The sequence below is a fragment of the Myotis daubentonii genome, chromosome 3 (assembly GCF_963259705.1).
Source record: "Myotis daubentonii chromosome 3, mMyoDau2.1, whole genome shotgun sequence".
In the NCBI taxonomy this organism is placed as follows: Eukaryota; Metazoa; Chordata; class Mammalia; order Chiroptera; family Vespertilionidae; genus Myotis; species Myotis daubentonii.
In genome coordinates, this window is record NC_081842.1 from 54262764 (window position 1) to 54278157 (window position 15394).

The window sequence follows — 15394 nt, forward strand, 5'->3', positions numbered from 1 at the left end:
ATGTTTGCCTGCCAGCAGCTCCAGGTATGAACTCTGCCTGCAGTGGCAATGCAAGCCAAGATAGGAGGTGACAGTTCTCATCTCTGAGCCCCCAGCTTGGCTCTGAAATTCTGTTTTTTGGTGGATCCCAGGGCACTGACCCTCACCATCCACAGGAGATGCTCTTGAAGTCATTTTTGCGATGGAGTAGCACTGAATCGCCACCCTTTCTCACCAGCTCCATGGATGTCATCAAGGAAAGGGCACTGAAAAATAACTTACGTGAAACTACCAAAAAAACATTAAAGAAAGAAAAAACACAAGCTGTGTTTGATTTTAAAAATATTTATGAAACATGTTTCTTATTTGTGTAGCATGTCAACTAATAAATATTTTACCAGGATGATAAGGATGAATCATAATGACGGAGGAAGAACTTGGAGTGACTAAGGAATGGTGACACGGTACACTTTAATTTAAAGCTCAGTTCATCAGACTTGTCCTCTGCATCAGATCTTGAAATTTGGCAGAGCATGTGTCTTTCCAAGCACAGACCAGATTTCTGACCTTCAATCGTAGCCACGTCAGTATATGGAGGACCAGTGGCAGCGGCTCTTGATTACCTGAAGCAGAGGCTTCTTAAACGTGAAAAAGGTGATAGTGCAGGCCACCAGCAGGGTGAGGCAGCTGGGGAGAATGAGCACAAGGTACAGCAGGTCCATGTTCACCCTTTCCCACTTACAGTCCTGAGGCATGCCTCTGGGCAGGTCCACCAAGCGAACGACCCTAGAGGACAGGTTGCAAGTGATCATGGCCAAGTCGGAGATGGTGTGCAGACTCTGTAGGGCCCCCCAGCCCTCCACCCTGCAGCAGTCATACGGATTCTGGCTGAGGTAGATGGTCCGAAGACTTGTCATGAGCTGCACAGACATGGCCCCGTGGGGAAGGGCCGTGAGCGAGTTCCTGCGGAGATCCAGGGTCTGCAGAGCCAGGCTGCCCCTGAGTCTGGGGAAACTGGTCAAAGAATTTCCGGACAGATCCAAGTCCCTCAGACTCCTAAACCCAGAGAAGTCCAACTCCGTGAAGCCGGCACTGAGGCCCACGTCCCTGAGAGACAGGGCTTGTAATGTAGGGGCGATATTCCGGAGAGGGGCAGTGCTCCCATTCAGAACCCCCCAGTTTCCAGAAAGGTCCAAGTGGGTGAGGGCAGTCCCCTGGAACGAGCAGTCTTGTAATGCTCCCAGCCCACAGCCCTCCAGAGAGAGGCTCCTCAAAGATGCCACGTTCCTGAAATCTACACAGCTGGGAGGGCCCACGCCGTCTAAACCAGCTGGCTGGGGACAAAGTGAGATCTGATTGTGGCTCATGTCAACTGTAGTGATGTTACCGGCCTCGGCAAAAAGGCCGGCAGGGACACTCAGGAGCTGGTTGGAGCTCAGGTTGAACGACCGGAGGCTCCTGAGGCAGCCGGGGATCCCGGGAGCCAAGCGCAGCTCCGACAGCTGGTTCTGGCTCAGGTCCAGCTCCATGAGCGCCCCTGGGGGCTCGTGCTCCCCGATGTGGAGCGTCATCAGGCAGTTCTGGTTGAGGTTCAGGTGGGAGAGGGAAGACATCTTCCTTAGGAAGCCGTCAGGCAGGTACTGGAACTGGTTCTGGCTCAGGTCCAGGAAGCGTAGATCTGCAAGGTCACTGAAGTCAAACTCCTCCCAGAGGTTAACTGTGGTGATGTTGGTTATGTTGCCATCTACAAGGAGGAACTGGGCCACCATCTCCTTTGGCGACGAGGTGTTGTACAGGTCCTTGTAGAAGCCCATGTTGTTGTCCCTCAGCAGGAGGGTGTGCAACTTGCTGGACTGGGGCAGGAGTGGGAAAAACAGCAGCTGATTGTGCGAGAGGTCCAGCACCTCCAGCTCAAAAGCAGCCCCTTCCCCTGATGCCAGGAACCACTCCAGGTTATTGTAGCTGACATTGAGGGACTGGAGCTGCGTGAGGCTGAAGTCCACGATGCAAGGGAGGTTGTTATAGGCCAGGTTGAGGTGTCTCAGCCCAGTCAAGCCTTCGAAGGCTCCACCCTCGATCTCAAAGATGTAGTTCCTCTGCAAATCCAGCTCCTGGAGGTGCCCCAGGCCCTCAAAGATGGAGTCGTCCAGCCTCATGATGGTGTTCCTCGCCAGGGACACAGACTCCAGTGAAGAGAGGTTCTGGAGCATGAGGGCCGCCATGTCTTCCGTCAGGGAGTTCCCCGACAAGTCCAGCCTCCGCAGGGCCCGCAGGCTGTGGAAGGCAGCTGCCGTCTCCTTGTAGCTCTCCGAGAGGGAATTGTCAGGCAGCGCCAGGCTGCGCAGGCGGGCCTGCCCCAGGAAGGCCTCACGACCAATGCGCTCCAGGTGACAGCTGTGCAGACTGAGGTTCTCCAGGAGCGGGTAAAGTTGGAGGGAATGATTCCACAGGGTCTTGAGAGGGTTGGCATCTAGGATGAGCGTCTGCGAGTGGGGAGGGAGATTGCTGGGCACTGAAGCAAGATTCTGCTCTCGACAGTCAGCGACCCCATCCACCTAGGTCCAAAAACACACTGGTCAGCAGGAAGAGGCCTCTGAGGCAGAGGTTTGGGTACATAAGCTTAGTTCAGTCATCAGACTGTTCCTGCAACTTTGGGGAATGGCTCTAGAGATCATAATTTTTATTTTTATTTTTTTTAAAAGGATCAGACACTGTAGAAAAAAAAGGGGGGGAACTTTTCTTTGTCCTTTACCTTCACACTAAAATAGTCAGCTGGGAGCTGAGTTCCAGGCCTTGTTTAAAACACACAGCATGGCCGAAACCGGTTTGGCTCAGTGGATAGAGCGTCGGCTTGCGGGCTGAAAGGTCCCAGGTTCGATTCCGGTCAAGGGCATGTACCTGGGTTACGGGCACATCCCCAGTGGGGGGTGTGCAGGAGGCAGCTGATCGATGTTTCTCTCTCATCGATGTTTCTGACCCTATCTCTCTCCCTTCCTCTCTGTAAAAAATCAATAAAATATATTTAAAAAAAAAAAAAAAAAAAAAAAACACACAGCATGTTAGAGAAGATCTGAGCACCTGTCCATCAGGTGCTGAGTGGTAACAATTGCATTTGCACTTGGGTTTTAGCTATGAGAGGGACTGAGAGCCAGGTCTCTACCTGAATTTGAATCCTGCCTCTGCCATTTATTTCCGTGTGGCTTTGGGCAAATAATTTAACTTACGTCTGTCATTTCCTCTGAAAAATGGAGATAAAGATAGTACCTATGTCAGAGGACTGCAGTGAGATTAGACAAGAGACTGCAAGGGCCTGACACACAGTGGGCACTCTTAATGCCACCTGTCACCATCGCATTGCAATCGCTCTACCATTACACCTGTGTGTCTAAGAGGGACACTGCCTGACAACCGGCAGTGCTGTGGCATCTTCATTTCAACCAAAGAAATTTTGTCTCAATATCCCTCTACATTCGGAGTTGACAAATGTCTCAGCTTAAAAGGACTTCAGAGCTCATCGTCACCCTGAATTGCACAGAGAATTAGAGCAGGGTCTGGAGAGAAGTGGAGAGAGAGTCAATGGCAGAGCCGGGGCCAGAGCCCAGAGCTCTTAATGCCCAATTCAGTGCTTTTCCTGCATGCAGTTCTACCTTGTGCTGCAGAAGGAGGCAGGAGGGATGGGACGACCCTGGTCTCATTGCAGAAGTCACTCAGGCCTCAGGATAAACTCAGCCCAATGTTTTACATGATTGGCAACAACGATCCGCCATCGGAGGTCAATTAGGAAAAAAGTTTGAAGTGACAAGAAAGGGGAGTAATGGCCTTCCTTTGCACAGACAAGGTCCGTGATTGCCTAAAACTGTGGGCCCAATCCCAGGGGCAAGAGGAATAATGGAAAGGGGGAGAAAAGTCTGATAGAGAAGGAGAAGCACCAGTTTGGAGAGATGACAGACTCAAGTCTGAATCTCAGCTCTGTCACGTATTAGCATTGGGCCCTGGACAAGGAATTAACTCTCACAGCCCCAAGTTCTTTATCTGATTATTAAAATAAAACCTTCTAATAATTAAAAATTGATCTAATATAGAAATACAGAAAATTAAACTCTTCAGTAACCTCAGCCTCTTCCTCAAAGAAACACCAATAACTTTTTGTTACATCTCCTTCTGGACTCTTTCCTAAAGATATTATCTACCTTTTCTAAACAAACAAAACCCACAATTTTTAAAAAATGAGTCTGCATTCTACAAACTGTTTAGTTATCTACTATCTCCTCAATAATATGTAATAGACATATTGCCCTGGCAATAAAATAAATTTGATCATCTTCTGTTTAGCAACTGTCTCTTAATTCATTGCATGAATAGAACAGTGGTTAAGAGCAAGAGTTCTAGGGTCAGTGCATCGTGGTTCTGGTTTTTAACAAATGGGTGATCTTGGTCTTGTTACCTAACCAGTCGGGACTTTCATTACTCCACCAATAAAAATGAAATTATACTTGTAATTTTCTCATAGGATTTTTTTTCTTCATGAGGATTCACTGTGATTATTTATGTAAAACATTTAACACAGAACTTGGCACATAAATGCTTAATAAATGTTAGCTATAGTGATGTTTTATTTAATCGGTTAATTTTATAGAGCATTTGAGTTGTTTCTCATTTCCAGATGAATTTGTGAAGTTCTTTCTACACCTCACCTTACCCCAACAATCTTTGGAATTTTTATAGGAGTTGCATTACAATCATGGAGTAATTTGGAGAAGAACTGACATCTTTGTAAAATTAAATCTCCCCATGCAGAAACAAGATGCATTTCTTTATTTGAGTAAGCGCTGGCCTCCCCCACACAGGGACTCTCTGGAGAATGTTGTGGTGAGGGGCTTTCCAAAAGGAGTGAGACCCTGTTTTATCACAGCTGCGGAGGCCATGAGTGTCACACCCCTGCAATTCCCTGGGGTCCCACTGAAGTGCTGCAGAAGGACCACGGGGCCATCAGAGCCCAAGAAAACCTCCTCATTCCATTTTATTATAACATCACATGGCTAATGCGAGGAGGGGCAATGGGGGGGGGGGTAACCTGGACTCTCAAACCCTCAGCCCTATTCAGAAAGCCACAGGAAATCCACTCCTTGAGCTCACTGACAGCTGAGTCCCTACTTCTTCCCACCAGGCTAGAGAGAGTCAGGCAGGGAGTCTAGCCTGAACCCCGAAAGACTCTCAAAGAACTCAGGCTTTATTCCCTCCTCTTTGTATGCCTGGTGACTCCTGAATTAGCTACTGCGAAGTTAATCTTTCATCGCCTCTGTAAGGGAATAATGGAAGTCTGTGTAGCAGAGGCTAACAACAACAATAATAATGGATAAAATACGTAGCACTTACCACATTCAAGGCACTGTTCTGAGTGCTTTACGTACATTAACTCATTTGATCATCGTTAACAACCCAGTGTTATGGTATGATTCCTTGGCATTATTAACACCTCCATCTTTTACAGATGAGGAAACTGAGGCAGAGTGGCCCAATGTCACCAGCTAGTAAGAGGTGGAACTGGGGTTTAAACCTGGTTTGGCTCATAACCTCTCCCCCACACTGGAGGATGCTATAGTGTAGTGGTTAGAGGTTACCAAAAGTGGTTAAGAACTATGACCAGTTGGGTTTTTAAGATTCATCAGCCTTAAGAACACATTTTTAAATATAAGTATTAACCGAGACATCCAATTAGTCTTCCCAGTGCCTGGGATATAACAGAGTTCAAATGTATGTTTCTCAGGCAGGTGTTTACATCGCTGAGTTACAGGCAAAGGGGAAAATTTCTAGGAATGTGCATGGTTGTTATGTTTGCACAGATAGGCTGAAAGCCCTGAAGAGAGTTGACCACAAAAGCTTGGGTATCTACTTCCTGGATTGTCTGAAACCTAAGCATGGTCAGGGATGTTGCTGTGCAGTGCCCGTGGGCAGCATGCTCTTCAGAACAGCATCTTTAAAAAAATCCGCATCTGAGAATATCTTTTTATTGATTTTTTTAGAGAGAAGAAGGGAGAGAGAGAAAAAATCGATGTGAGAGAAAAATATCGATCAGTTGCCTCCTATACACCCCTCCACCGGGGATTGGACCCACAACCTAGGTACCTTCCCTGACCATAATCGAACCCACAACCCTCTTGGTGTATGCGACGACACTCCAACCAATTGAGCCACTTGCCGGGGCTTCAGTACAGCTTTTTAAGTAATTGCTATCAACTCAAACATAAACTCTGAGGCAGGACTTCTTCAACTTTAATATGCCTCACCATTATCAGATCCCAATAGCATTAGTGGAGCTCAATCACCCAGATTTTTAACAAGGTGCTTTTGTTCCCGGTGGCTCACTCAGGCCTGTCCCTGAGGCCTCGTGCCTTCAGTGGGTTCGCAAAAGGTGGGGCAGAGCCTTTCCAAATGGACCAAACCTTGTCAACACAGGAACAATGGACAACTGAGTTCCTGGGAAAACTCACCAACTTGCAGCACCTTTGGCAAGCAGCTGTGGCTACTCCACTTCGGGTCCTCCATTCCACTGTCAAGAAGTGAAAACCAAGGCAGAGCCAGAGAGGCAATAACTCCATCTCAAGTGCAGCACTGTGGACAGAGGGCAAGGGAAACACAGTCAGAGAAGGACGCGCCAGAGGGCTGCTTTTCACTCTCAGTAGAAGGAGCCAGTTCCAAGTGGTGTCTGGTCTTGCAAGCCCATTGCTTCAGGCAGGTGGAAACCCGCACACTCTTTACATACCTCAAGTTAATCAATACTTTCAACCTTTTACTGCAAGAACTCACTTTCATTTTGCCCCGACCATCTGATGGACAGGTGGCTGAACACTGAAACTCCCAAGAGTCCAGCAACAGAAGTGAGAAGCACAGGATTTGAGGAACCAGGTTTCAGGTCACCTAGAGTTTGTCATGTTTTTTAGTTCTGTTGAAGTTTTCTTCCCAAAGCTCAGATCCTCCTGATGTGTCACCTGAGCTCAATAAATACGTTTTGAATGAATGAATAGTGAACTAGAATTGAAATATAAATGTTGCCACTGGTCCCATAGACTAATTGCTGACATGAAGCTTTTAAAAAAGAGTAGATCGCATTGGTTAACTCATTTGAATATAGCTCTTTGAAAATAGGACTTTGATATTTTGCCTGGATAAGGGAAAAGCTAAGGGGAAAATGAAAAAGCAATCTTCAGTATAATAAGGATTATCGATGAATTATGATTACCAGCCCTCTTATCATGCCAGTGAGCACAAAACAGAAGTCATGAGAATGCTTAAAATTATATAATTTGTGCACAGTGGGGGGTGGGGGTCCCTCAGCCTGGCCTGCACTCTCTTCAATCCGATACCCCTCAGGGGATGTCCGACTGCCGGTTTAGGCCCGATCCCGCAGTTGGACATCCCTCTCACAATCCAGGACCACTGCTTGATTGCCCCTAATCGCTCTGCCTGCCGGCCTGATTGCCCCTAACAGCCTCCACCTGCCGGCCTGATCACCCCCAACTGCCCTCCCCTGCCAGCCTGATCACCCCTAACCACCTCTGCCTCAGCCCCGCCACCATGTCTTTGTCCGGAAGGATGACTGGAAGGTCTCCGGAAGGTCTCCCAGTCTAATTAGCATATTACTCTTTTATTAGTATAGATACCAACAGAATTTTAGAACTAAGAGGAACCATAATGGAAATATAATATATCCTCCACCATCACATTTTTACAGGTGAACACACAAAGAAATAATAATGGCTTATTCAAGGATCAAGATCAACTTAGTGGCACAGCTGGTAACAGCTGGTAGATCCTCTTCTCTGAGCTCCAGGACAAGAACCAGACTAATTACTCTCACTGCAGGTGCTGTTAGATTGAACCTTCCTATTGAAAGAGTTTATAAACACAGGTGGGTGGAATCCCCTCCCAGTTCGGAATTCATCAGAATCAGAGGCAAGTGCCTGGCCCCAGCATTCTGACGACCCCATCCTCTCCTTGACCTCTACCTGGGAAAGACGGAAGGGTCTGCTCTCCAGTCTTCTCATGGGCCAGCAGCACCAGCACTAACATGAACCTCCTCACCTGTTCCATGGACCCTCTGCCTGACACATCTCAGCTCTCTAGGGCCCCTTCCTCTTTCCCTTTCTTTGAATGAGTTTACACAATCTCTAAGGCTAATTTTAACTTCCTGGTTAGATTTGAATACTCATTAGTGAAAACATACTAACAGAAAGACTAAGTGAAACCGGGTAAATCAACTTCAACCTTCACTTCAGGTCAGAGCAGCTCTCCTTACCACAGAGGAGACCTCCAATTCAGAATAATTCACAATTCATCAGTATTTGCCCAACACTGGGAATACTCTTCCCAGACTCTCCTTCCGCTTCTGCACCTGTGCAGGAATTAGCACCTCTTGGCATGTGCAGGGCACAGATGGCAAACACAGAGCCATATGGGCTCCTGTTCTCAGTATCTTCCCAACACACACACACACACACACACACACACACACACACACACACACACACACACCTGAAACCCTGAAACCTTGGGATCACTGCCCATCTTAAAATAAGGTTGCTAGACCTAGCAAATTATACTAAAAACAAACAACTTTTTAGTATAAATATGTCCCATGCAATATCTGGGACATACTAATACTAAAAAAAAAAAGAAAATTCATTGTTTATCCAACATTCAAATTTCAATGAGTTTCCTGTATTTCATTGAGAAGAGACAGAGACTGAGAACCATGGGCCTTCTCCCTCCTCTCCTCCTTCACCATCTCTGTCAGATTTGGGATGGGTAGCCTGGCCAGCGTGGCTCAGTGGTTGAGCATGAACTATGAACCAGGAGGTCACAGTTTGATTCCCAGTTAGGGCACATACATGGGTAGCTGGCTCAATCCCCAGTAGCGGGCATGCAGGAGGCAATCAATCAATGATTCTCTCTCATCATTGATATTTCTCTCTCTCTCTCTCTCTCTCTCTCTCTCTCTCTCTCTCCCCCCCCCTTCCTCTCTGAAACCAATGAAAATATACCTAAAAACAAAACAAAACAAAACAGATTTGGGATGGTACTTGTTGTGACACTGACCCTTCTAGAACAACCAGCTCCATATATTGAAATACTGATTCTAGATGTCTTCAGGGAAAGAGTGCAATTTCTTCAGGGAGAATGTAACTCAGACTGGAATGCTGGATAGGCCCCATGTCACTAATGCCCAGAGTGTAATTTTATTTTCTGGGTCAACAAGACAATTTTTGCAAATTTAAAATATCTATTCCCCTTCTTCCTAAACTCAGTCAAACAACCCAGAAAAACTTTTGCTGTACCTTCTGGGCAACTCCTATTGTGAGATAGCCTGGGGAGATTATGGAATTTAGAACCAAACAGATCAGGATTTTAATTCTAGCTCCAATATTTGTTATTTGTCGTTGAGCAATTCACATACAGTCTCCTAGACTCAGTTAATCCTTCTAAAAATGGGGATGATAATAACCATTCAGAGTTTCAATGAGAATCAAATAGTATATGTGAAAGTGCTTTGTTAACTCTGAAGGTAACATAACTATCTTACCCAATAATAGAAAAACATGTAAATTGACCGTACCTTCGCTACACTAACCAGCCAATCAGGAGAGTATGCAAATTAACCCAACAAAGATGGAAGTTAATTTGCATACATAGGCTCCAAGTGGCGGAGTAAAGCCTGACGGCCCGGGGCTGGAGCAGCGAAGCCTGACGGCCCCGGGTGCCAGAGGCAAACTGGTGCCAGCAGCCAAGGGAAGGGAAGGCCTATTGCACCAATCTCTTCGTGCAACAGGCCTCTAGTATAACAGAATTATTATTGACTAGAGGCCCAGTGCACACAATTCATGCATGGTTATGGTCCCTAGGCTTGGCCTGCAATCAGGGCCATCTCCTCCAGGTGCCCACAGCCATCCCCGCCCCCACCGTCACCCTCCACGGTTCCCCGTTTGCCATCGGGCGATCGGGGGGGGGGGGGGAGACCCAGAGGTTGGCCTTTCTTGCCCACTCGCCAGCCCTGCCCCCGCTGCAGGTCACCCTTTGTGTGTGGTGTGACTGGCAGGGTGGGGGCCTTGACCTGGTGCCACCCGCGATCAGAGCCTGTAGGCCGAGAGGGACCGAGAGGTAGCCAGTGTACCTCATAGTGACTGGTCGAGTGGTCGTTCTGGTCGTTCTGCTGTTAGGGTCAATTTGCATATTACTCTTTTATTATATAGGATGAGTTCAAAACACCAGTGAGTTGGTTGTGTGTGGTTGTTATTCCTACATACAGTCTCCAATGTAATTTAGCAATTACACAAAAAAGAAAAAATAATGAATAATTTGGCCCTTGCTGGTTTGGCTCACTGAATAGAGCATCCATTGAGTCCATTCAGCCTGCAGACTGGTAGGGTCCCAGTTCAATTTCGGTCAAGGGTCCATACCTGGGTTGTAACCTCAATCCCCACCGAGGTGTGTCGGAGGCAACCAATCAATGTATCTTTCTCACATTGATGTTTGTCTCTGTCTCCTCTTCCTTCCCACTCTCTCAAAAAATCAATGGAAAAATATCCTCAAATGAAGATTAACCAAATAAATAAATAAATAAATAAATAAATAAATAAAATAATGAAAAATTTGGCTGGAAGAATGAATTTTTCATATTAACCATATAAAAAATATGAGGGGGAAAATTTAAAAATTTAAAATAATATGAGGGAAGGTTGGGTTAAACATTCTACATTAATAAATCCCAGAATAAGGCTAATCCCAGGAACAAAGGATTATGCTGGTTGAGAGCTGTTTTTCCTCAGATCCATGGTTTATCCATCCTCTACCCTGCTCTGGTTTGCAGGGGCTGACTTTTGAAGGCTCTATTCCCAGGTTCTAGGTGCCAGTTGGCCTCCAGCTGTTTTGGTCAATGGAAGGCACTACTGGGAAGTTAGAAGGAGGAGAGAATCCAGGGTATTTCTCTCCCTCTCTGCCTTGGACAGAGAAGTCCTTGAGCCTCTTTGGGTGACTCCTAGTTCTGTTAACACCCTCCTCCCTTTATCATCATCCTACCCAGGGGAGGTCACAGTCTCCTGAAATTCTTATTCTCTGGGATGACTGTCTGTTCCCTGGTTGACATCTCAGCCTCTTCCATCATGTGTAGCAAATTTCCTGCATTAAATTTCCTCTGTTTTATTTTATTTTTTTTTATTGCTTAAAGTATTACAAAGGGTATTACATATGTATCCATTTTATCCCCCCGCCCTAGACAGTCCCCTAGCCTCCCCTATCACCCAGTGTCTTATGTCCATTGGTTATGCTTATATGCATGCATACAAGTCCTTTAGTTGATCTCTTACCCCCCTACCTCCTGCCCCCCAACCCTCCCCGGCCTTCCCGCTGCAGTTTGACAATCTGTTTGAGGCAGCTCTGCCTCTGTATCTATTATTGTTCAAAAGTTTATAATGGTCTCTATTGTCCATGAATGAGTGAGATCATGTGGTATTTTTCCTTTATTGACTGGCTTATTTCACTTAGCATAATGCTCTCCAGTTCCATCCATGCCGTTGCAAATGGTAAGAGTTCCTTCCTTTTTACAGCAGCATAGTATTCCATCGTGTAGATGTACCACAATTTCCTCTGTTTTAAATGATCTGCGCGTTTCTGTTTCCTGGTTAGACTGTGACTGACACAATGATATAAATGAGATTGGGCTTTAAATAGTACTAAACAGATAGGGGAGGCTAGGGGACTGTCTAGGGCGGGGGGATAAAATGGATACATATGTAATACCCTTTGTAATACTTTAAGCAATAAAAAAAATAAATAATTTAAAAAAATGTGGAAAAAAAATAAATAGTACTAAACAAACAAACAAAAAAGGTATGTAATGACTTTGAGAAGAAATGAAAGACTAAAAATAATAGCCACTTCAGTTGAGAAACACTTCCTGGAGTGTGTAGCTGGAGAAGGCTTCTTTGGAGCCATGCCACAGCAAGGAGTATCAGATAAACAGTTTGGATGCCAAGCTCATCGGGGAATTTCATGAACTGTCTCCTGTGCGCACAGGACTACCCACACTCAACCTCAGTTGGGTGAGGACCACTCAACAGTATCTCTAGCTCTTTGAGAGTGTCTAATCTTGAGTGTACAAATAAGTACCTGTCCTACTTTACTCCTATGTCTCTGACATCTTCTGAAAAAGACATCATTTTTTTTTAAGCCAAATGTTGCTCATCTTAGATACATTTTTGGTGGAGAAAGGAAAAACAATGAAGGGTGCACAGAGCAGCTTGGCATTAAAATTTTAAATGAGGTAACCTGGAACCTCCCCTCATTCCAATTAAAAGGACCTGGATTAGTGGTTCCTATTTCATGGGCTATAATCCACTGGGGAAGCCACAGACTTAATATAAAGGAACGAAAAATCAACCTATGTCCCAAGTAGGGACTGAATAAGAATTCTGTTTCCTTCTGGTCTGGGGACCATTGGGAAAATATCTATATAAGACCTGAGATCCTGACATGAGAAGCAGATGACATTAACAGATTCTGCTTGTATCTGTTCTTTTTAAACCAGTTAAAGAGTTCCTTCCAAGTGCGGAGCTAGAAAATGGTTAGTCCCATTTTCTTTGTATTCATTTATTTATTTATTCGTTTGTTTGTTTAATCCTCACCCAAAGATACTTTTTCCATTGATTTATAGAGAGACTGGAAGGGAGGGAGTGAGGTGGGAGAGAGAGAAACATCGATGTGAGAGAGACACATTGATTGTTTGCCTCCCGAAGGAGCCCCTAACAGGGCTGGGGAACCTGCAACCAAGCTATGTGCCCTTGACTGGGACTCGAACCCACAACTCTTTGGTCCACAGGCTGATGCTCTAACCACTAAGAAAAACTGGCCAGGGCGTCCCATTTTCTTTTATATACAGTCTATAAATCCTAAATTCTTTTCCGTTAACAATTTCTATAAAGCCTCTCTATATCTTTTATCCAGTCATGGTTATTATGATTATGAATAACGCTAGAGACTGTGAGCTTCCAATTAGTGAAAAGCTTTGAAGAACAAGACACCACTGACCCAGGTACTGCAGGAGACAAGATTCTGTACTGTGTCTGTAACACTTTGACTTGGAGATATTGAGATTATAAATCCTACCTCATGTCAAAGTGAAGTCCTCTTAGTGTATCATTTATATTTTTCCTTTATCTTCTAGCTATCCTGTTTGTGTCTAATCATCACAAAATGTTCTTGCTGGTTCTTAAAATACTAGGATTTCAATGCTTAACTGCATCTTGTATGTAGCCATTAATCTTGAGACTATACTTCTAATTGGTTATCATGGAAACCTGAGATTCAACCCCACATCCATCCCTCATCTATAAAGAGTATTCCCTTTTAAGGCAGAAAGACAATATGGCTTTTTGTCTGGCTTTTCTCTTCTCAGATCTAGTTATAACAAATAAGTGGTGAAAACAGATTCATTTCATAAAAAAATGAATGGAGACAGTAACCTGAAACAAGAGAACACTAACATGGGGAAGAAAAATGCACATTGGCTGCAAAAATTCCTGTTTTAAAAATTATGCTTGTTTGCTTTTTCTATTTTCACAAAAGAATAGGGAGAAACTCCTGCTTCATTGACTCAAGTAAGGTACAGAAGACTGATTGGTGGCCGTGGTCTGTGTGAAACAATGAAAGGGGTGGGAATATTTGCTCCTTTTGGAAAGAGCTTCCTGATCCTGGCGGTGGTGGCTTGGCTATAACATGGGGCAGCGCTTCCATACCCCTCCCTGACCACATCAGTTCTGGGCTCGGGATGCTTGGGTGGGAGAAGATGCCACACACAGGCCAAGGAGTGGCTTCAGTCCAGGGGACACGTGGGTGGTACTTGCTTTAGCAGTGGACAGGGAAGAAGGTAAGTGAAATCTTTTGACTGGTCTCTGCTTCCTGAAGTCCTGAAATTTCCACCAGAATAGTTCAGGAGTGCAGTAGCATTCCTTTTACCTCAGTCAGGCCTTGTGACACTTAAACACATATGTATAATATTTTTTCCAAATGTGTGTAGACTTACCTATATTAAGAAAATATAACTTCTTTTTAAAATGGACATTAATTCCAAGTAGCTTTCTGTTGTGATGCAATGTCTTAATTCACTGTAAGGACCAATCTCGGGCATTTTTGTCCATAAAAAGGTTTCCTTGTACTCAAGCTTCGGGAATACTAAGAAGTAACTCTGGCCGAACCGGTTTGGCTCAGTGGATAGAGCGTCGGCCTGTGGACTGAAGGGTCCCAGGTTCGATTCCGGTCAAGGGCATGTACCATGGTTGCAGGCACATCCCCACTGTGGGGTGTGCAGAAGGCAGCTGATCGATCTCTCTCATCGTTGTTTCTACCTCTCTATCCCTCTCCCTTCCTCTCTGTAAAAAATCAATAAAATATATTTAAAAAAAAAAAGAAGTAACTCTGATCTGAGTTCTGGTTTTGTTTTGTTAGGGTTTTGGATACATTTGCAGGAAAGGTTGCTGGATTTCTAATATTCAGGGGCACCCTTGCTATCACCTCTGCACTCCCCACTCTCACCTCCCCACCTTCTCCAGCTGCCATTACTACAGCAGCAGCCACCAGAGCTAGGAAGCGACCTTTTTGCTAAAGGCTCTATTAGCAAGAGTTAAGAGTGTTATACAGATATTAGCATGTAATTGAGCATTTTCTCTTCAAAGTAAGCTGAAAAGGCTTTAAAGAAAGAGGTCTTTGCAGAAAGTGGGCAACTCGCAGAGGTATTTGGTGTTAGAAACAAACGTTTATACACTGGTCTGGGGGAGGGACTGTGAAGCAGAGTACCCACACGAGCAGGGTGTGCATGTGTGCAGGTGACACTGGAAACACCAAACACACAGGTGCTAGATAGAGGGCTCCACCGAGAGGGCGGCGGCCTCTGTTTAAAAGAAAAAGAGCAAATCCTACCTTGGACCCTGGGAGAAAGGGAAGGGCAACTGGTCATGGACCACAGCGAAGAGATAACAAAAAACAGAAACCCCACTCTGTGACCACATCAAACAATCCCTCCTACCAAGAAGTATTTGAAAGCCCCAGGCAAGTAGCTTTGGTCTCTTTGATTCTTAGTAAATAAGTAAATAAGTAAATAAATAAATAAATAAATAAATAAATAAATAAATAAATAAAGTGAACTCAACCTCTACCAAATGTTCAAACTTAGCATTTCCCACGGTGAGACCAGCTGCATCCTTGGCCTCCAGGTGTGATGCCTTGGGTAACACAGAGCTTCATCTTAGAAGTACCCTAGCCAGAAATGTTTGCCCTGAAGCCTGAGAAAACCTAAATGGTGTGTGTGTTTTTGTGTGTGTGTGTGTGTGTGTGTGTATGATTACAAGTGACCAAGAAGCATAATAAC

The 15394-nt window shown here is 45.1% G+C and overlaps 1 protein-coding gene across 1 annotated transcript in view; it reads right to left on the bottom strand.

Moving 5' to 3' along the window:
• Window positions 1–433: 433 nt before the first annotated feature.
• NRROS (negative regulator of reactive oxygen species) overlaps window positions 434–15394 on the bottom strand; it is a 28949-nt gene continuing 13988 nt past the window's right edge. Inside the window, exons 2-3 of the mRNA XM_059687497.1 lie at window positions 6471–6591; window positions 434–2534 (exon numbers count right to left, since the gene is read on the bottom strand). Coding sequence (XP_059543480.1) covers window positions 564–2534; window positions 6471–6578 — 2079 coding nt within the window. The 5' untranslated portion in view covers window positions 6579–6591 and the 3' untranslated portion in view covers window positions 434–563. The remainder of the gene's footprint in view (window positions 2535–6470; window positions 6592–15394) is intronic.